The following is a 22,679-nucleotide window of genomic DNA, read 5'->3' as shown; positions in this document are numbered from 1 at the left end:
AATCAAAGGATGTTTGTCAGATCTTCTAGGAGACTTGAATGGAAGAAGATATAGAAATGCAAAGCATGGTATTTTTTTTTCCTTTGGCAAATGGCCTAGAAAAGTAACAAAAAGAGACAGAAATGCCAAAAAGTAAACCACCTACTGTTGTCTCCAGGAGATAAACCAGAACACTGTTCCAAGCAGCAGAATGCTGCTGTCATTTCTCCTGGAAGTGAAAAGAGTGTCACCCAGTCCTGGGGAGGGGGCCGGAGGAGAGAGAAAGAGAAATGAGAGGTTCAAATGAATCTTTGAAAGGGATGTCAAGGTAGTGCCTTTACATGTGTTTGGCATGGAGCAACATAACACACGACGTCACGTATTTAGAAAAATCATTGCTGTGGGAAGTTAATGCAGCTTCAGAGACACTTGCAACATTCAGCGGGTTACAATAGTTTGTTGTGGATTATTATGACTCCCACTCCTGAGCAAAGATCTTCTGGGCATGAGTCATGGGGACCCTGCCCGGCTGTGTTATTCTGTCCCATGGCACCCTATTGTCTATTATATTTTCTTACCCCCACACCAAAAACACAGACTTCCAAGGATATGATTCCTGACGTTCAACACATGCAGCAAGGACTGGACCACAAGGACTGCAGTTTGCTCCTGCACTTTTTCCCATTTCAGTTCTTTTGAGCATAATAGCAGCTTTTAAGCAAGATGCCATTCTTTGATTTAGTATTAGTTTGTGTTTACTAAGCCAAGCCCTATCACAATTTAAATTAACACCAGGCCCCAAAAGAGTTGACTTTTCGTGTGGGTAATAGTGAGGTTACAATATTCGGGTTCTCCCCCTTCCAAAGATCATTGGCCAACAAAATATAATCTTGGAGCAAGAAGCGCCCACGAGCTGCAGGAGCAGCTCCAGTGGCTCCTGCCCTGCCTTGTCCCCAGGCTGCTGCTAATGCCTCTCCGAGCTCCAGAACAGAGCTGATTCAGCACCTACATCTTTGCTGCTCTACCCTTGTGCTCCAACTTGAGCTGACACCATTAGAGCAGCAGTAACCTCTGGCAGGCAGGTGGGAGACAGCTCCATCTTCAACCACTGCCACTGCTTGCTTCACTGCCCAGGAGCCGAAGCCCTGAGGAGCTGAAGCTCCATTTGCAGCTGGAGCAAACTGTGGAAAGTCAGTAATTCGGCTTTCTGATATTCTTTGGGGATGAAACAACAAAAACAACAGCAGATTTAATATAGCAATGTGCTAAGGGAGCTGGATTTCCAAAATCACATATGCAATAACTCACTGGCCAGTACCAGGGACTATTGATGGCATCTTTACTCACCACAGTGAGCTGAATTAAATTCCTTTAACGGCTACTTCCTGTCACAACCACCACTTTATTTCTGCATGTTTTCATGCATTTCGCCCACTGAGAGGATGTTACCCGGCCACCTTTGTGCTGCTGGGTAGAGGATGCTCCCAGGTGGCAGAGGAGTGCTGTATCTCATTCCTGCCCTCTGTTACAGTGACACACACAATGAAACCATTGATGAATTGTATTCTTCCTGCAGGCTACGGGATCTGTGAAGGATCAAAGTAAAAGTATATTTTCATAACTCCAGGTGCTTAAGGAAAGTAATAAATAACAGCAGTGCTGTGGCTGTGCATAGACTCCGTACCCAGGGACAAAGCATTTCACAAATGCAGGTAAGAAATGTTATTTGTATTTTATACAAAGGGGAACTTACAAGCCAGCCAATGCATACCTTTCCATCTATGTGCTCAATGAACTGGAACAAAAGCTATTTTAATGATATTACATTTGGCACAACTCTGTACCATGCATTCTTGTGTGTGTCTCCAAAGCTCCTTGCTGCTGTGGGCAGGGAAGGCATGCGGGTGACAACCTCTGTGAGCAAAACTTCTGGGCTCAGGACTATGACTGGAGACACATCAATGCTCTTGTACACTGGCACAATCATGCCCTAGTAAAATTACTTACTGGGTGAGTAAGGCATCCAATCCTTGTAAGCCCCTACATAGGCTGAAACGCTGAAACAGGGCCAAGCTTGGGCCATGACTTGTGGCAGCACACTGGCTTTGCCCTCCCACTTTGCACTGGCCTAAATATCTGCTTGTGAAGCACAGTAATGGGGAGCATCAGCCCCCCAAAAACATGTGTGCAGCCTTTGGGGGTCAGGCAGGTGGGCTCAGGGCGTGCTCAAAGGACATCATGTGCAGGGTGACCTGGTGACCCGGTGACCAGTGTGGGAAGCTGGAGGCTGTGGGAGGAACTGGAGGGGACGACTTTGTTCTTTGTTTGAAATAGTGGTTTTCCTACTCTGATTAAACTGCACTGCAGCTCATTAACTATTCAGGTGTTGTCCGCATCTTTAGAGAAGGAAACACAATATGACAGACTATTTAACAAGTTCATTTTGAGCACAAAATGTGTTTAAGGCAGAAAAAAATATTACTTCATGCAAAACTTGGGTCGGTGTAATTGCAGGTCTGACTGCTTCGAAGATGAAAAGACTCTTTCTTAATTCAAGGCAAATGTAGCAGAAATAATGTTTAGAAAAGAGGTGCAGGTAGGGACACACCAGGGAGTGTAATTTTAATATTCTTTAATATCCTGAGTACAAGATTTTTTAAATCTTTGTCTGACCCCACGTTAACACACTTGGTTAAGTTTCATCTGCCACATTCATCTTTGTCGGCTTCTTTTCCCTCCCTGCAGTTTGTTTGCCCATGTTTTCTTGTATTTCCCTTTAGGGCTGATGCTCTTGGCCCAGTTCGTGCCTCCTCGGGGGCCCAGCACTGACCGTGCGAATGCTGTGGGACAAGGTCTGCCTTAATCCTCCATGGGCAAAACCACTCATGGTTCCTCCAGAGCCTGCCAGCACAGGCATGTCTTTGGTACCAGGAAGACACACTGTGTGGTCCAGCCTCTGGACACCAGCTCTTAAAAATATGCAATGAGACCAGGAGTTCATTAACCAAGAAGGCAGCAGGTAATTTCTGACAAGCTCTGAAGTTCAGGGCAGATCCATATCCGATGCTCCCCTTGTGGCTTGCTGCGGGGCCAGAGAGCTCCCAGGTCCGGAGGCTATCCCGGCCACACCCCGGTCCTACTCCAGGGTAAAGCATCACTGTGGACCACCACGGAGCTGGGCCAAGTTTCTGCAGGAGGCAGAAGCTCCCTGTGAGGTGCTCTCACTGCCTCAGGCTCTCGGACCTGCCCTGCCATTTGAATAGGGACCCCAGCACCGTGGTGAGTCGCAAACCCTTTTCGCTGTGCTCTGCAGGCTGGGTGGCAGGGGTGCTTTTTCCAACCTGGAATGCATTGCTCAAAAAGCAATGTATCCAAAAGGTCTTATGAGGGGGTAATAACTGGAAGGGACATGGGCTGAGGCTCATGAACACCCTGTGCTAAAACCCTTCAGTTTGTGCTTTTCCCATCAAGGCTTTTAAGCCTGGGACTCCCCAGGAGCCAGGCACCCACATTGGTGCTGAACCACGGAGCAGGCGGGATAGCTCCGGCTATGCTGATCTTTTTTGAATATTGACCTACACCCACACAGGGCAGCCACCAGGACAAGTGCGTTTCAGAAGCAGAGTGGGGAGGAAAGGCACAGCTCAGCCAGGAATTCAGATAACCTCGACCACCCGTCACCGTCCTGTCTTCTTTTGGCAGCCCCAAAACATCATGGTTAAATGTGGTCAAACCACGAGCTGCTGCCCAGGTGGGGTCCCCGCAGCTTGCTTGGCTCCTGCATCCTCTACACCTATCTACCTCCTTGGGTTGCACTTGCTCTTCCGCTGAGTTCTGCAGAGGGGCCCTGAGTACCCCACAAACTCCAGCAGAAACTTCCTGAGAAGCTGAAAACCTGCTGATTAGCTGTAATATTCCTTTTTGGAGGCACTGGATTTTGTGCTGTTTACTAAGTCTCACGTACCTCCTGATTCAATGTTTTGTAAATTCAGCTCTCTCCAGCTTCAGCTGATGTGTGGATGCAGATGCTCTTGGATGCTATTTATTCCACAAGTGAGAAATAACTTGATAATTTATGGGTTGTAAACCCAAAGTTGTACAGGTTTTTACCTCAGGGAGAGAATAAATACACATCTCATTTCAACACATTTTAGACAACGTGCTCCTTTTTAATGGCTTCCTTTGATTTTACTCTAAAATATGTAGACACTTCCTCCTAGGATTCTCATATGGAAGCTGCATGCTGTTCTGTCAGGTTGCATATTTTCCCCCTGAATTTCTTAGAGAAGATCTCGCTTATCTGAATTACAAAGATGTTAACATTGTGTTGTCACTGTGAATAAGGAGTTTAGGCAAAGATCTTATTTTGATTAAGAAATGAAAGAGTGGAAGAATAATTACTGCATTGGCAATGTGAAACTTATGGATGCTTAAAATGAATCAGAACTTATTTAATTATTTATAGATGTTGAAATTAGAGTATGCTTTTACCTGCAACTAAAAGAACGTGCACATATGGCTGTGAAGTGTAGTTGATGCTATGCAGTGCATGCTATTTGCACCCTGAGAGGAGAGTATAATTATAATGGATATACGTTGGTGTATCAGGTGAGGAATTTTTAGGCAATGGCATTTGACATTACAGTTCAAGGATGGAAAAGATTTATTGATCCGTGAGTTAAATAGTGACCCTGGTTTCACCTCTTGTTAGTCATCTTTAGGTTGCATTTAAAAACTGTACCGTAATGAATCCTTAGGCTCAGATAAATGTAAATCCTTCCCTCAATAGATCACAAAGGAGCAAAAGCCTGAAGGAGATGCTTAGCTCCACCACCTGTTTAATTAAGAGGATATTTTCATTACATTGGGGTCAGTTTTGCAGGATTTCTCCATCTTCACTTTCCTGATAACGACATTTATTTTGACCTATAATGACCTCCCAGGCCAATATTTGTAAACAGTGACTGAAGTAATGAGTCAACATCATCTCAACATACAGGATGTCAAACTGGACAGGAAGGTTTATTGTGTCACTGGGCTCAGCTTCACATCACTAAGGTAATTATTAAACCCAGGGTACACAGAACTTTGATCCCATGTGTATTTTTAAATGATCGGCAACAGCCAATTTTACAAAAATGTCATTTTGAAAAGCCATTCTCTGTAGGAATTCACTGTGTCAACATACAAGGTGTCCAGTGCAAGGTTTAGCAAAGTAAACTAGCCCACAGAAAAGGTGCTGGTTGGGGTGCTGTGTGAGGAGCTGCGGGGCCTCCTCTGATTCCCAGCCAAGAGGAGTGTGAAAGGTTCCTCTCCCAAAGGAGAAAGCAGTGCACTCACATCAGTGCTACTGATGAGAGAGAAAAGGTGGACATGGCCAGGGAAAGAGTGGATGTGTAAAAGTATGAAGATGTGCATAGTAAGAATGCAGCAGGACCTCTTTCTCTTTAAATATACTGTTTCTATCTCTTCCTTTGGTCATGGGAAGACTGAGCACCTTCCCTCTGTGGTCTTCTCCAGGGTTAGCTTCATATTGGCCAAACACTCCACCTTCCTTTGCCACATCCCTTCCCGCATGAGAAAGGTGCTGAAGTGCTCAGTGAAAGAAGTGGGCACCTACTGGATGGGCACTAGCACTTCTCTTAGGCACTGATCCCCAAACCATGGTCCATGTCTGGGGTTAGGTGCTGGAGGTCTGTGCTTATACATGTGTGAAGGTAGGGAAATTTGGGGAAAATAAGCAGAGTTAGGGAAGAAAGGAAATGCAGGAGGAAAAGCGAATCTGGGTGAATTCAGGTGAACCTCTGACTGCAAACAGGGGTCAAAAGTGCCCAGCATCAGAGATGCAGATCGGATGATGGGAAGGGACCCCCCCTGCAGAGGGGCACCAGCCCATCTGTCATGGGGAAAGCTCATGCTTTAGTGCAATAACTCATCATCAGGAAAGAAAACAGATGGGATGCTTTGGTAACCACCTTACTTACCAGTGCAAGTCTGTGCCTATGAAGTGCTTACCTGTGTCTTGGTCTATGGACAGTTTAAGAGTCCTGTAGCTGGTCAAGAAATGCCATGAGGGTAACGTACAGCCATATCTCAGCAGGGAGTGGCAGTTGCTTTAGGTTGCTAACACAGGACCGAAGCAAGTGGGTATGAATAAATCTAAGGTATGGAAGGGCAGAATAGTGCGCAGCAGCATCAACATTTTCCCTCTGTCTGCTTTGCTGTGCTGGCTTAACCCACGCTCAGAGCCTGGGAAGGCAAATGGCCAGTCTAAGCACAGCTGCAATTCCAGCACATGAAGTCTAAGGAGGGATAACCCAATTCATTCGTTTACAGTTCTACTTAATTAAATAAATTATTCCTATGTTTTCATTAAGGAAATAATTTCCAACAATGTGCCAGAATAAGATTATGTTTCCCCCACTAATAAAATTTTGTGGAAGTATGTAATTATACAGCTCCTGTATTTGAATTGTAAGATGTACTGCACAGTGGCATGTCTTACGACTATGTAAATTTAAAGCCCTAAATATTTCATACTAGCTGTAAAATAACATAATGTAATCAAAAAGTATGCCATAGCTGGAAATGATGGGGTAGGTGTGAAGATGATGAAAACTCATCAGTTTGCTTGGCACTGTCAGTCAGGCGTTACTTGTATACCTTTCCTGAGATCTAGCAGGTAATTTATGGCAGATTTTGCTACTATTCTTTGCTGCCCATCCCCATAGGTGCAGTCAATAATGTATACAGAAACTGTCCTGCTCTTCTGCACCTGGAGGGTCTCTGGGAGGAGAACACCATGGCCCAGAAGCCTCCAGGAGACAGCCCTGAGTCCTGGAAGGGGATCCCCTGAACCAATGCTGAAATACAACTGGTGGCTTGAAATAATAACCAAGTCACTGTGAAGTGAATGTCCTCTTATTTATAGTGTTAAAAAAATCCATCTGCAGATGGGCAGATATCTGCAGAGAAAATCTGCAAAGAAATAGCAGGTGAAACCTCAGCATGCTGGCTAGCTGCTTCCTAATAGCTTCTCTGTATCACTTCTAGCAAATGGGTATCTACAGCGCTGTCGTTTATTGTTGATGACTGATAATAGGATTACTGCTCCCACATCCAAGAAGCATGGCATCCCAAATAGCATCATTTCATGCTGAAGGAAAGACGTTATTATCACATCCTGACTTCACATACTGCTCAACCAGTTATTTGTGCAGGACTCTGTAGAGCTCTGAGAGTTTATAGGATATTATCATGTTATATGAAATTCATGCTGCTGAAGCTATAAATCAAGAGGACACCTTGTATGGTGGCTGGTTCTCCCTGGAACAGCATCTCTAAGCAGAGGCTCTGTTCTCTGAAAGATTAGAGTGTGATTTAAAGAAAAATGTTGCCAATGAATTTAAAGCTTATGAAAAGGGCAGGTTTAATGACTTTGGTGTTGTCTGTTTAGCAATGCTGTACGTATAGCTACAGCATAAGCTTCTCCACAGCTCCTTAAGAAGGTACCCCAAGCCTGACTAGAGTCCCTCCTTAAAATAGTATTTCTTAAACAACATTTTCATTTATAGACACTGGCTACAAAAGCACAAGCTGTGCCACTGGCCAAACGCAAGGAACATCTACCTACAGCGAAACAGTTGGGGTAGCACATATTTAAGGTGTGGTTTTGGGAGCAGCTGAGCTGATGCTAATAGCTCATGGCTCTAAAGCACACCCTTCCCTGTCCCCCCTGCCCCACTCCCCTGCCTGTCCTGGAGGCATAGCAAAAAGCCCTTCAGTTTTTTGGCTGTGTTACTTTTCGGCTCATACTGGGGTGTGACCAGCTCTAGAACCAGCACAAAGCAAACAGTGGAAGCACACGGCACAGGGCAGTGAGGAGGAGAGGGGACAGGACCCATTGGCATGGGGACATAACTCAATGAGTCTTGCAGGACTAAGCCCTGTTATGGTGGGGAATGGTGAAGGCCTGGAGACGCTCAGCTGCGCTTTGCTCTCCAGCCTTGCAGACCCATGAGGATCCCGAGTGCTGAGACCATGGGTAAGAGCTGGTATTGCCCCAGGCACTGTGTATTTATCAGCACAGTGCTCATCTGAGCCCTTCTCTTGTGTTCCTCCACCAGAAAGAGCGAAAACTGTATTTTTTGTGCACAAGAGGTTGGCTTAGCCTTGACGGAGGAATGGTAGCTGGAAGAGAAACACTGCCTTCAAAAAACGTACCGCTGTAAAAGTACTGCTAAATATAGAAGTTAGAGTAACAGCAGCTGAGTATCAAAGGTGAAAAGCAGAAAGCTTTGCTCAGCTCTGCGCAGCCTGTCCAAACTTTCCAGTCTGCCCCAGTTAGAGCCTCAGCTGGAGCCATCTCTGCTGGGCTGCTGACTCTGAACATTTGAGCAAATATCTTGTCTCCTTTTGCTGACAGGAGGCTGTATTATTCACAGGCCAACTGAACCAGCGCATGCAAAGGAGACTGGGGTCAAACATTAAGATGTATTTATATAAACTTATCCCTAATTGAGCTGTGAGCAGGTCAATTCCATTTCCAGGGATCAAGATGCAGAGATGGGCTCTCCTATCACTAACCTCAGGTGTACCTAGAGCCCCCTCCAAAACCCAATGGAGTCAGACAGTGTCTTCAGATCTGCTCCTCAAATGCCGCTAATCCTCAGCATTTTAAAAACTTATAATGAGAAATCCAAGCTAAAATTCCAGTAACAATGAACTAATTCTTCTGCTGGCTAAATACGCTTAGTAGCCAACCCTGGGAAGTTAAGGCTGCAGCAGCAGGTTTTACAGACTTTTCACCTGTGCTGTTACTTCATTTCTTCACAAAGAAATGTGTTAAATTAATTGAAGACACCAACTTCTGCACACCCCCAGGCTTTCTATTTCACCTCTGTTTTTAAAAATAGACCTGAGAGGGGAAATGGCAGGTTACAAGCTTGCAACAACTTGAAAACTCATGTATGGCTTCTCCTTGGGACTCCCAGCAAACAAAGGGAAAGGGAGTTACTGGATGCACTGGGGAAAATTATGTTAAGGACCTTGTAAGTTAAAAAACAAGCAGTTTGTGAGAAAAAGCAACCCTCAAACTGACAGAGTTTATAATTTAGGATTCACTCCATACACGTAGGGAGAAGGAAAAAAGTTCTACAGCATTTAAAACATAAGGATGGCACTTCCTCATCCTTTGGAAAAGTACAGAGAGCTCCAAGTGTGTATATAAAAGTAATCATTTAATAACAAAGCTCTGTTGGTAACAAGTTACGGCTTTAAGAATGCCCACTGACTATAAAGGCTTGTAATATTTCAGTAGGTTATTTCCTCTGAGAGGTGTTGCCACTTCATTATACATTTTCTGATTGTTGAAAAGCCTACGATGCTAAAGATGTGCTTTCTTCTGCCTGAAATAATGCCTGAGACTTGAGTGAGGGAGTGAATGTATGGTGTATGCTGCTCATGAATAAAAGATGTTTTCAGCTAAGCAATCTAGAGTGTTCCTCTCTTAGGGGATTAATGCTATTCATCAGAAATTTTTAAAGAATAATTTTGAGAGACCTTTTTTTTTTAAAAAAAGAGGAGGAATCCAATTGCTTGAGTAATGGTGAGGGTGCTTTAGTGGAGGGGATGGTGAGAAGGGAACCGGGGAGGACATCAAGCCTCACTGCAGTCGTGGGAGACATCTCAGCACTGTCCCTTGCCCCAGGCGGAGGCAAGCTCTCTGCAGCGAAACACAGCAAGTCCTCGTGCATCTTGCTGGCAGACGCTGTGCTGCAGACAGGCACAGGGAAACTCATCCCGGGGCAGAAGCTGTGCTGAAAATGCAGCCTCTTCTAAGCAGGTGTCTTATAGCATGGCTCTGGCATGCCTGCAGAGGAGGCGTGAGCATGACCAAACACAGCGGCACTTTAACTTACCCTCTCTTGCCTGGGGTGCCCAGCACTGGCTCGAGCTACCCTGGACTGTCTGAAGGGGTCACCCTTCCAGTCCAAGGACCTCTCAGCCATGCCTTCAGAGATGGCCCCAAGTCCTGGGACACGCTCCAGCCACCACCAGGCTCCGAGGTACAGCCTCAGAGGCTGCCTGAGATGCAACATACCTCAGCACTGACTCCTCAGCAAACAGCTGGCTGGGCGCCATGGGAACCTTCTTATGGGATTTATTGGGGAAGGGTTTGTGCAGGACCTGAAGTGGCGCAAGTGTGAAACTGCTCTGCTGAAGTGTAACTCCGAGACTGGCACCCACGCCGTGCTTCTGCACATGCATCCGAAATAACAGCAACAGCCAGTCAAGACACTGAGAGAAGTGGAACATGCTGCATATGCTGCCACAGGCAGCTCCTGGCAGCACAGCCATCGCATCTGCCTGTCTGCAACAACATGGTCACACTGGAGAGGCAAAAACCTCCGGCTACATCACCCACCTTGGGCACAGAGCTCCTGGAGGAGGACTGAAGGTTGGTTATGAGAGAGCAGCCATGCAGCTCTGGCCCAGAAACACATGCATCAAGATAATCTAGCTTCCTCACCACAGTAAGGAACTTTTAAGCTGGCAAATGTTTCAAATGACATGTTGAGATGCTGTCGGTGCTCCCGCGTTCAGCTGAGGGGGAAGCTACAACTGCCGCTCACCAGGTCCCTTTTCTTTTCAGTAGTGCCGAAGGTTATGCTCATGCTTTAGCCAGGTCCATGACCACACCTGCAAGTGATGGATGTCTCTTGGTCCCTCTGCTTGTCCCAAGCCTTGGTGGCACAACCAGGTACAACCAGTTGAAGTACTTGTTCCTCCATCATGGAGAGTCTCTGTGTGTAACCCATCAGGAACAGCCCTGTACACGGCAAGACAAAAGGGAAGACCCCTGTGTGCCCGTGACAGTTTTATGCTCCAGGTATCACCATGTCATCTTATAGTCCCCATGCCAAATTTTTTTTCTTTTCAGCTCTTGAAAGTATTTCTTGTTTTCCTTTTAACCTGGCATTGACTGATCAAATTTGTTTTGTAAAGAGTCACAAAGAGTCACGGCCCTGAAAACGTGAGAAAGAATGAAAAATACTCCTGTTTCTCTAACGCTGTGGCTCTGCCTGCAGGGTTAGCAAGCGGCAGATTGCAAATAGTTTAAGCATCCATTCATTTTATTGCAGGAAAAGCAACGTGTGTGCTGTATTTTTTGGCTTCTGAACAGCAGAGGAAATGTATATAAAATTGAGAGGTGATGTATAATATATGAAAAGAAGACATTTTGCTCCATGCAGCAAAATGAAACATATGCAAATTATCAGCAGTTTATATGGAATAAAGTTTTACCATACACAATTCTCTGTGCTTGCACAGAAACTCTGTAGTCCCACTAAGGAACATTTAGTCTACCTATAATGAATGAGGTTTTTTGGAAGGAGAAACCTTTTAAGGTTTAAGCCAGTAAATGTCTTAAATATGGAGATTAAAAGTAACATTGGAATACACATAGTAGCCAAAGGAAATCATCACATTTGTGCTTAAGGAATGAAGTTTTCCCTAGAAATACTTTGCTTTAAATTTGGTATTTTATTTTGCCGCATTTTTCACTTAAAAGCCTGCATGAGCTTTTGTACTGTTGCCAGGCTTATTTTTTGTTTATATACAGGTTCTTGCCATGGAGATATGTCCCTGACATGAAGGCATCCAGTATAGGAAATGACATGCAATGCCTTATTCTTCTAGTTTAATTAATGCTCTGACAACTTGGCAATAAGGCTACAGTGAAGAAAAGGTCTCTGCAGGGAACTGCAGGTTTGAGCAATAAGAAAGCTGTCAAAATTTTACTACATATCTATAGTAACATATCTAACATCCAAAGATTTCTGGAAGGCATCTGTAGAAAAGAATTCAAAAGAAAAAAGGTTAGCATAAAAATGATGTTCCTTAACCTACTAAAAATAAAAGACTGACTTTCTCAGCAGCCGGAGTTGGATCTGGGTAAGCAGCCTACACTGACTTACTCGTTCGATGCAAAAAGAAATTCCCATTTTTAATGAGCAAGGACTGTTTGACACAAACAGTAAAAAGGATTAGCCTGAGACTGGTTCTCTCCTGTGATTTAAACAGGCTGAATGAAGAGTAGATCCACTCCACAGAGGGATCCATGTAACCATTCTGGATCCCTGTGACTGAACCCGTAAGCCCAGGTCTTCTGTTCCACAGACTTCTCATCTTAGCTGAACGCACAACAGCAGCGTCCTGGCACAAGGGCAGGAAGAGGTGTCCTCTCTCTCTCCTCTGACTGGTTCAGTATTTTGGGAAGCATCAAAGATGACACCCCCAAAGGCGACTGCAACAGCTCTAAAAGCAGCCTGCAGTCACACACCTTGGATCATTAGAAACCTGTGGTGATCCATGACTTTCTGAGAGTATCACCTGATATTCATGATTTGACTGTGCTCTGTCACCTTCCTTGCTTTCCCAGGAAAGGAAATTGAGAAGGAAACAGCAGACCAAACGCAGTACTACCTGGCTTCCTCTAGTATCTCCACATCTTTTTGGCTGTGAACATGCAGAGGTAGCGCTGTCTTTCCTGATGGATGAACTATTCTTTAGCTACTGATGGAGAACAGATGTCCATACTCACACACTTCATTGCCTTCTGCACCAAAAATTCATGAAGTTGTGCCATCCTGGGAAAATATAAACCAGCCACATCTTTATGTATCTTTCTGAAATCAAAAACTCCTATAGTGTGAAGGCTTCCAAGTCATGGGAAAGCTTATAGTTGTCACAGACTACTCACTACAGAGCAGTTTGAATTTCCAGTCTAATTTCCTGCTTCCTGCTTTTTATTTTAGTGAAGAGATTAATTTATTTCTGCAAATACATCCCAAATGAATCAGAGGAATCAGCTTCAGTCTCTTCAGGGGTCTGATTTCAAAGAAGAAGGTGCACAGGAGAAAGTAAAAGGCTACCACCAGAAGTATTTATAACTGTACAGAAGAGTACTTAGATACACAGATAACAGCTAGTTTAAAATACTTGCTATTCAGAATTATTGCTGGTATAAGTACCAGTTACTATAATGAAGATTACTTGGTTTTTTTCCATGATAAAAACTCTAGCTACTCAGAATTTTGCCAAAGATTAACAGTTTCAGCTCAATTTTTCTATACTGCGTATGTCTGCAATGTTTCCATTTTGAGAGTAAAGGAATTTTTAAGCAAAATCTGGTTAATTATGTCAGTGAATACCAAAGCCAATGTTTTCTTTTGTGATGTTGGCATTAAAAATGTGATTGTTTCAATGAAAAGTTCTGTCCCTTCTGCACTTCGGAGGAGGTATTTAAGATTAGATTGGGAGGAGCAAAAGAAAAAGTGGAACCAAGCCTAGAGCCAGGTTATGTACGCAATCTAATTAAAAACAAAAATCCCCAAAGCCAGTCTGCTTTTATTTGAAATGTGGATGGTGAACGACAGAGGTATTCCTGAGGACAAAACTTTGCAGAAAGTAAATGTGACAATTTGTACAAACATCGTATTTACTGTTTTTGTAATCCACCAAAAAAACCCACTCTTGAAATTAGATGAGATTTTGTTTAAAGGCTTCTAAGCTATTAGAAAACAACATGCTCAGGATACATAAACATGTCTCTTTAACAACAGCTCCAGATATGTTCTATCTTGCCTGAAGTGAAGAGCGGCATTGAAGAAGCTATTTAAGGTTACTGCACATGCCCCAAATCCAGGCTAAGTCAAGTGAAAGAGCCTGTACTGATAGGAGAAGCAGCTCCCCTCCCTGGAAGCCACAGGTTTGTTTACATTGGCAGAGAAACCGTGTGCTTGTCTTTGGTTGTTCTTCTCATTTTCCCTGAAATTCCCAAACCTCGACATGATGCTGCTCTTCAGAAGTTTGAGCAGAACTCCCAGCTATTTGTTGTTTCTAATGATTTGCATCCTTAAGGGATAATCAACGACAGCATAGAGAATGTAACTGGGAGAAAATGGGGTGGGTATTCATCCATGCAGCTGGAATTCAGGAACTGCTGTAATTGCATGTAAGTAACATCATTTGCCGTCCTTGTAGACATTCTGCTTATTCACATCCCATCTTTCTTTTTCAGGGTTGCTGCTGAAGATCCTACCGCTTGCAAGGCGAAACAACCTCTCTCTGCTGTTGAAGCTAGACAGCAGAGCTGTTCTGGGATGCCTACACCTGGGCTGGCACTCAGGGCAGCGCCACGGACAGCACAGGGCACTTGCTTCCCCACACAAATTACTTGCACAGGTGGGAACTTTCAGTGAACTGGTGCAATGGGTAGGAAGAAAAAAAGGAGCTGGGATTGTACTGATGGAAATGGGGGAGAGGGAGAAATAGCACCTTCATAAATACTGTAAAAACTCTTCAACTAAAGAGAAACAAGGAAAACAGCAAGAATATGATCAAGGCTTTTGCCACCAGAGTGGTAAACAACTTTCCATCACTGTCTCTTGGGTACTTTCTTCTTTTGCTGAATTTTGTAGAAACATGCTCCCTCACCTGCCAAGGATGACTTAATGAGAGGTGACACACCTTACTCTGCTCTCTTTCCAACTATTCTCTGATTCCCAGGATTTTGGAGGTACTTGTGTGAAGTCCTCATTACCTGTGTGAAGACAGAGACAGTGCTCAGCTGCTGAACCACCAATGCACGGGCTTCAGAAAAGCCTGCTAGGGAAGCTCTATTTCCCAGCCCTACCAGTCCTATTTTACTACTCTGAACTCAAATATCTGAACGAAGTATATGAAATAACAAGCAGCACATATTTTCCCGAGCAAGAATCAAACGCAGAAAGGAAAGTATTTGCATATTAGAAATCCTGTTCTGTAGAAAATCTGCATGTGCCAGGAAAACAGAACATATGTGCTGAATGAATTCAGGCAAAACTGCACTTTTGCTGTGCTGCTTATGAAAAATCACATCTACTACACTGTGTCTGTCACTGACACTGGCTTTTCGTCAGCATTTCATCAAAATCCAACAAATACAAAAAACAAACACCAAGAATAAGATGACTGGCTATACAGCATTCATAGTCCAACATATCTAACCCGGATTTGGAAAAGAACCTTGCTGAAGCTGACCACCTGCCCTCAAGTACCCAACCGATCCCCGCTGAATGTCCGTCTAAACAAGTGCTGGCAGGGCAGAAGACAGTATGTGGCAACAGGTTACCTGAACAACGCACACCTGCGCCAAGGGGGAGACTGGCAGCCCAAAGCAGCCTTCCTGCTCTGCTAACTCCTGGGACATCCCTTCCAAGATGTAAACCCCAGGAGCTGGCTGCACTTGTAGAGCAGCTCTCTGCAAGAGCCATTCCAAAAAATACAGAGAATTTTAACAGAAGGGTACAAGAAGGGAATACAGAAGTCTGGTAGAGTTCTGGATACATCAAAACATTCAATCTATCGAAAGCGCAAAGTTCATCCCTGCTTCATCACAAAGGAAAGTCCAGTCCCTTTCCATACCAGAGTCACACAGCTGTACACACACAGTATGCAGTGAACATGTATTTTCTTTCTGTACTTTGCTGTCTGGTGGTGGTAACTCCCTTGGAAGAGCTGTATGACAAATCCTTTTTGGCAACTGCAACACCAGTGGCAATGACTTCTAACCAAATAAAGTAAGTACTTCAGGTACTGTCTGTTCAAAACTAGTGTTCGAACCAAATGAAGAGTTAAGGATACTTCTGCTGCTGTGGAATGTCCATTTCTTTGTTCTACTCTTCCCTTGGTCCCTCTGTTCAGCTCTAAGAAAGCTCTTCCCTTGCTCAGTTCTGGGGAGAAAGGGGGTATTGGTCACTGATAGAGGAGATGCTGTAAGTACAATACACTACAACACTTCAAACATTAAGTCCACCTATGGTACTTTGTACAACATATTCTCACTCCAAGATGACCTCGCTTATAGAGAGTCATTCACTTGTTCAACTTAAACAGCATGGACACGATGGTCACAGGCTGCTCGACAAACAGCCTTGGTCCTACTTTAATACCGTACTTCTAAGATTCTTGATATTAGAAACCTAGATATTTTCAAATGCATGGTTCAAATATACGATGGGTATATTGCTAATGTCAAACAACAAGCAGTATGTTGTTTTTCAACTTTCTGTTCCAGCACAGACACTGCCCCTGAGCTGTTGCTTTTTAAAAACATCCCATGTACAGATTTTTAGGCTATCCTCATGATCAGGGTTGCACTTCTGTGATTTCAACTCTGCTGTCACACACAAACTATTTCTGTATTGGGTTTGGATTTATTTTTAAATGGTCTTAATATGAACACACAAAAATAAAGAAACAAAAAGTAAAACTGAGCTTACTCTGTATTTACCTGTATTTGAGTTTTGTACAGTTTACATGAATCTGCCTGTTCAGGGTAAAAGACATATCACATGGAAGTTGAGATAAAAAACACGCAACTTTTGCTATTAATCTTCCATCCAATAGTCTACTGGAGCCATTCCAGTATCTACAAACACATAAAAATTTGGTACTATGTACGATTAGACTTGCTAATCAAGTTGTATCTTTATCCCAATGCATGTTTACTAGCAATGATAAGGCATTTTTTTAAATTATGCTGTTCTGCCATTGAGAAAACTGGAGAAGTTACTGTCACTTCAGGTAGCATTTACCCCTGAGTGGAGTAAATTTTCTGTTTCAAAATCATCTGGGCTGACTAAAACACGTAGTATGCCGACCCCCAGGCAACCCTTAGGAACCTGCTGTTTCTCACTCTTCCCTGCTATCTCTGCCAACACAAGTGCAGAGGGAATATCTAATCCTGGGATACTCAGCTGCCTCCATTTTGCTCACAGGTCACAGACATGTAATATCTCCTACATCCCTGCTGGGAATCCTGTCCTTCACACTACTCTCCTGGCATGGCTGGCTGTTCCAGTTACAAGGGGAAGAGATAGAGCCTGAATGGTCTTGGCAAAACTACTTGGTGGATACTGAAAAAAATGGATGTATTCTCACATGTGTAAATCATGGTGTACAGAAGCACCAGAACTTAGAAAGTGCTTAAATAACCAATATACTACTTTAACTCACAAAAAATCCAGACATAATAACTAGGGGGATTATTCTAGGAGAACCAGAGTAAGGTAAATCACTGTCAAAAAAGGATAAATCTCTGGTATTACATGCGGATACACCCTTACAAGCCTCTTTTAAAACGAAAATCTCCATGCTATATGTACGAAAATGCAGTTGTTGATGAAGTCAGCGCTACTCAGGGGCACTAATTTCTTTGCAATTGTATGTTAGCTGCATTTCTCTCTTCATTAGTTTCTTCTTGTAAAAACAGCCCCAGCTTCAGCTCCTGTTGATATCTGGATCAGCCATCGGAGTCAGGCACTCTCTTTGTAATTTTTACAGTATTATAACACTTTGTGACTCAAGAATTATGAAAAATTCTCTCTTATTTTTAAAATACATACTGCTGCACTAAAGTACTGAGGAACTTCTGATTAGTTGAACTGTCTTGCACTGCCTCTTTTGCACAGTTCTTAAAACCACATGTAGAAGGGGTGAAATCCTGGCCCCAGGGAGGCTAAAGGAGGCCAGACCTCATCCATGAGAGCAGGGTCCCAGAACGATTATGGCTAGGGTACCTAGTAAGAAACTCAGCAGTAATTTATAAAGTCACTGACATGGATATATAGAAATATTTATAGTTTGTCAGAATAAATCCTACTATTCCTCACCAGCATACTAATAGCCTACATCCATCATCTGCACTTCAGTGACCTTGTTCATTCTCATACTTTGCTGATTCAGCTTTACATTTTATATCACTGATAGGAGTCTTTCAAAAAGGTCACAAAGTGCATTCAATGGAAGGACAGTGGTTTTGTCCAATGGATCCTCAGTAACTACTCCTTCTCCAGTTTACCTCATTTCAGTCAGATTAATTACATTCCACAGGCATTTGTAATCTCATCCTTTGGATTTATATTGGAAAGGATCAGTGTGGAAGAAATTACACTGAAAAAAATAGCAGCAGCACCAAGTTTTGACAGTGCTTATTTTCTAAGGCCCTTATTTCATATATTCTATACTTCATGCTCCAAATTTGGGGCTGGGTAGCTTTGAGGGTCTGGTCCACTATGTGGGAGTGATGGGGTTACTGAAAAAGTGGGCCAAAGGAACACATTTGAAGCAATGCAAAAAGGATGTTTTCCCAGCTGCAACCTAAACCAGAACTTACAGGACTGATTTTGTTCCTCATTCAAACATGGCCAAGACATACACTAAACATCAGTACTGAAATATGGCACATTTAGTCCTTTCCATCTATGTTGCCTGTCTAGCAGCTACAGGCAATTGAGTCTTGAACGGGCTCTGGTCTTGATCTCTTTCTAGAAAAGCTATGGCAACAGCAAAAACAAACATTATTTATCCATATTTATGAGCTCATTTCTAATAACCAATTGAACATTAAAACAAGCAATTCAGTGTATTTAATTCAAGTGTGTAAACTACGTGTCTTTATGGATCCATACTGTTGAAAAACTAAGATTCTGGAATTAATTTAACCATACAGTCCTCAGCTTGGGCCAATTGCTACTATACTAAAGCAAAAGGCCATTATGCTTGGCTCTTCTTCTGTTTGAAACCTTTGAATCTGCATATCTCATCTCTCATCAACCCCCATCATAAGCACAATTAGAAATATTCCTGAAATGGCCATGTACTAAGCCAACTGCTAAAAATCCTGTTAATTTATTTCCCATAGGTAATCAGATATACATGTTGCTTGAAAATGCCTCTGACATGACCAAATTTATTGTGCATCCATATACTTATGTAGAGTTACCTGTAAAGCTGTCTTCTATGCTCCCCTTATATTCTCTTAATGTGTATATGTGGAACTATTTTTGAGTATTTGTGATATTTTCATGAAGGTTGAGTGGAAGTGTGGTATTATTCACAACTCGCTGATGGTAGTAAAGCTTCCCAAAGAAGAACTTCTTACTTCTGCTTGGTAGGTGTGAAGGTTTTCAGCCATTCTGACTACCACTAAGCAGGAGATTCACAAACTGGCTCCCCAGCAGTACCACCCTGCCCCACTTTGCTGAAAGCTGTGAACAAGGTTGCTTGCAGTTTTTGAATCTTGTGACTCAAGAGTTTCAGCACTTAAAAAACTAGTATCAGTCCCACCGTGTTTCATATCAGATGTCACAAAAAGCTATGATGTATTGCTGTTGCTTTACATGGACTACTTTATATATGAACACCCAAAGCGTCTTTCTTCTCCAACTTTCAGTCCCAGGAAGTCATACAGGAGATTCACAAGAGCTGAGCTCAACACAGCGCTAGCTCCAAAAGGGGAAGACACTATAAAGTTTAGCCCCAAGTTCACCTTACATACATTTTTATTAGAAAAAACAAAAGCAGGTAGTAAACATTTTGAAACAGGTCGTGTATTTGCATCCAAGCACTTCAGTAAGTGTGACAAATGTTGCCACCTCATGGACAGGTGCAGGGTTTGATTCAGCGCTCAGCGGTAGGAAGGAAAAGGGATCACGGAGATGACTCATTGCTGCTCTTTTACACTATTCTGAGGGGGGAAGTGACAGCTTGGCCAGAAAGAGCTTTTGTCGCTTAGATTCCCCTGGAACTTGTTCATTTGGGTCTGAATCTAGAAGCCTGGTTACATACCCACAACTGGGGGCAGGGAGAGAAAGGAAAAAAAAAAGCCCCACCTGTTCAGGATATTTGACCATTTCCAATACCAGAGCAAGGCAGGGAAAGAATGATTTTTCCTTGGAAAAAACCATAATGGTCAACATTAGACATGGCATGGTCTCGTACTGCCGAACAGCCAGCATTCAGGAGTAAAACATCTGAGTAACAGGACCTGGAGTTTTCAAGAAGGTGATACAAATCTTCAGATTCATGAACTGGACCAGGGGATTTTAAAACCCCATAAAATTAGCAGCAGTTGGGAATCCTCTACTTGTAAACTGGAGACAAATGTAACTGCAGTGTATTCCATCATGTATTTCCGAAACTGAAGTTTTATGTTATAACACCACATGGATAATTCACTATTCTGCCTCTTTTGGGGAACTGCTGCAGGAATACTCTCTCACCTGTTGAATTTCTCCCTTTCTGATGGAAAGGCCACCGTGCCATCCTCCTCTACAGGACAGATATTGTTACAAAAGCCATTACACGGCGTGTATCTTAAAGAACATTCATACCAAACAGCATTATAATTAGCACTTAATATAACTGGATAAGTGTAAAAGGACTATAAAATGTTTAAACAAAAACATAACCTTTCAAGTTTGACATCAGGGTATAACTTCTAAGTATCAATGAATTTTTAAAATAAAGCTTCATAAAAGCAGACTCATAGTCAACATTTATGAATGGTCTGAAAAAAGACAGTATAGCCATTAACTGGGAGTTTCCTATCATTGTGATCTCTATATAACAGTGTAACAGTCTGCCTACATACAACTGAAGAGAAAGAAGGATTTATACCAGCTTGATTTTAAGTAAGTTCTTATGTTTATTATATTTTGCTACTTCACTCTCCTAAAATGGTGGCCTCAGGAAAAGCTGCTTTGGCAGGCAATTGCAAAGATTCCTGTGGAGAGGAAGTGAAAAGACTGGGCATACAAACAAGGGCTGCTGCCATGTTCAAAGCACTGGGGAGAGTTCATAGAGCAAAATGCAGTCCTAAGTAAATGGGTTTCAGGCAATTTCAGTGTTAAGATAACATCATTAAGAGTAGAACAGATTGTGCTCAAACCCTGCTGTTTATAATTAACACATTGCTTCCAAATACTCCAGGGTCCCTGGTAAATAGTCCTCTGCTCAGATCCACCCAGACCAATCAGAGTATTTTCATCGGGTTCCATGCTGGGCCAGCACCTGTTTGGACAAATCCAAAAGAGCCAAAATACTCTTCTTTCTGGCCAGCTAAGTAGAGAGATGAACACAGCTTGCCTTAGTCATTGTCACAGTGTCCATATGGCTGTGAAGCTTGTTTTCACAAGAAATCGTACAAGTACTTTATTATGTCGAAGTTCACAGTCCTATAAACAAAAAACCACTATATTAGAGCAATCATCTTAACAGTGCTAAGACTTTAACCTGTTTGGAGACAGCACGTGCGGGACATTCTGCACAGTCAAAATCAAGCAATATCTCCAAAATAAATGCAACCAAGGATGAATGAATTTTTGAACTTCTAGCATTATTTACACTACCTGTTTTCTGATTATTTAAGCTTTGTAAGATTCTAAAAAAGAAATAAAGCAGCTTTCCAGTAAAAACTGGAAGATTCTTATTTCAATCATTAAGCCGTAAAAATATATCAAAGTTAATAAAATTATATTTCCACACGTTAAATATGATACTTCAGTTGGTGATGCAAAGCAGCAATCTTTTCTGCTACTGAATGTTTTGTTCATCTTCCAAACCACCTGTTTTAGCATGTACTATGTAACTCCTTCATCTGTACTCATTTGCAGTCTGCGTTCTTTCAGTTTTGACACTAGTTGACCCATGTTCATTGCTAAATTTGAAAAATTCAAGAATGCCACTCAATGGGATAGAAGATTTTAATGTATACTTTTGTACTTTAATGGCAGGCAGAATGAAACAGCAGTAGAATAAACCATATAATTATTTTTTTTGTCTCTAAACTCGTTCTGCTTTACAATCTAACATGCAGACTTCGGGATTTACTGTTAGAATAAATAATGCAAATTACTGCATATAATGGCAAGTCTAAAATTAAAAGTTTTTTAAAAAAGTATTCAATGATGCAAAAATAACTGCTCACAATGCTAAGTGAGATTAACTGGCTGAATCTCTTATTTGTTAGACTACAATCATTTAATATTCTCTGTTCACGCATCATTCCGTAACCCACTTTTCAAAAAGTTTCTATAAAACATCATATTGGGCAGAGAAAAAGTTCAGAAATCCGCAAGATACATAACAAGAAATACTGTGTTTGAGTCTACTTAATAATCCAGTGACAAAATTAAAGAAATTAACTGCCCATGTAAGACTTGCCTGACATTGTGTCACTTAAGAAAATTGCTTTAGTGACAAGGTTTTCCACCGAAACAAAACCACACGCTCTAACAAATGCTGACCTTATCAACTAAATGAAACACAATCCTCATGTCATAACAACTGGGATCATTGAAGATTATATGAAAATTTCCATTACATTCAAAAAACATTAAGAGATCCCTATTTCAGCTACAGCAAGTTTATGGTCTTAGGTCTGAAATTTGTAAAACAGTAATTAGAAACTTCCAAAGAAACATCTAATCTTACTTTCAGCCAAACATGTAAATACTACACGGTAAAAAGCACAGGAGTATCTCTGCAAAGACTGAATATATGGAATGGAACAGAGACAGACATGAGGTTCTGTGGTGTTAAAAAGAGAGACTCTGCACGGCCAGTGGTTATCACACTAAAGACCACCAAGAGACACAAGTTTTCTCCTCTTTTCCAAAACCAAGTGGCTTTTGTTTTTTAAAAAATGCAAACTTCACTTTTGCTTAAAAAAATAAAGGAAAATGAAAATACAATCTGAACTGAAGCTTGATGAGAGAGCATCATTTATGTCTGGCTCCTTGCATTCTTCAGCCTTCCATTAGGATATACGCGAGGTGGTAGCAAGGGTGAGGTGGTAGCAAGGGTGAGGT

The 22,679-nt window shown here is 42.4% G+C and overlaps 1 protein-coding gene and 1 long non-coding RNA gene across 7 annotated transcripts in view; one reads left to right on the top strand and one right to left on the bottom strand.

The window, feature by feature from the left end:
• Nucleotides 1-1,541: 1,541 nt before the first annotated feature.
• Nucleotides 1,542-22,679, bottom strand: part of ORC5 (origin recognition complex subunit 5) — a 93,745-nt gene continuing 72,607 nt past the window's right edge. For 5 of the 6 annotated variants that reach the window (XM_075081411.1, XM_075081415.1, XM_075081412.1 and 2 more), the window contains one exon: nucleotides 19,348-21,044. In XM_075081411.1, coding sequence (XP_074937512.1) covers nucleotides 20,999-21,044 — 46 coding nt within the window. In that variant the 3' untranslated portion in view covers nucleotides 19,348-20,998. Of the gene's footprint in view, nucleotides 1,566-19,347; nucleotides 21,045-22,679 lie in introns of those variants that run through there. The other variant, XM_075081416.1, reaches the window with a different exon arrangement.
• On the top strand, nucleotides 4,829-16,301 carry LOC142051832 (uncharacterized). The gene is made up of 2 exons (XR_012658652.1): nucleotides 4,829-5,398; nucleotides 14,066-16,301. It is a non-coding gene; the product is annotated as an uncharacterized LOC142051832 (long non-coding RNA).

The sequence above is a fragment of the Phalacrocorax aristotelis genome, chromosome 1, assembly GCF_949628215.1.
Source record: "Phalacrocorax aristotelis chromosome 1, bGulAri2.1, whole genome shotgun sequence".
In the NCBI taxonomy this organism is placed as follows: Eukaryota; Metazoa; Chordata; class Aves; order Suliformes; family Phalacrocoracidae; genus Phalacrocorax; species Phalacrocorax aristotelis.
This window is presented reverse-complemented; position numbering and strand designations above follow the sequence as displayed.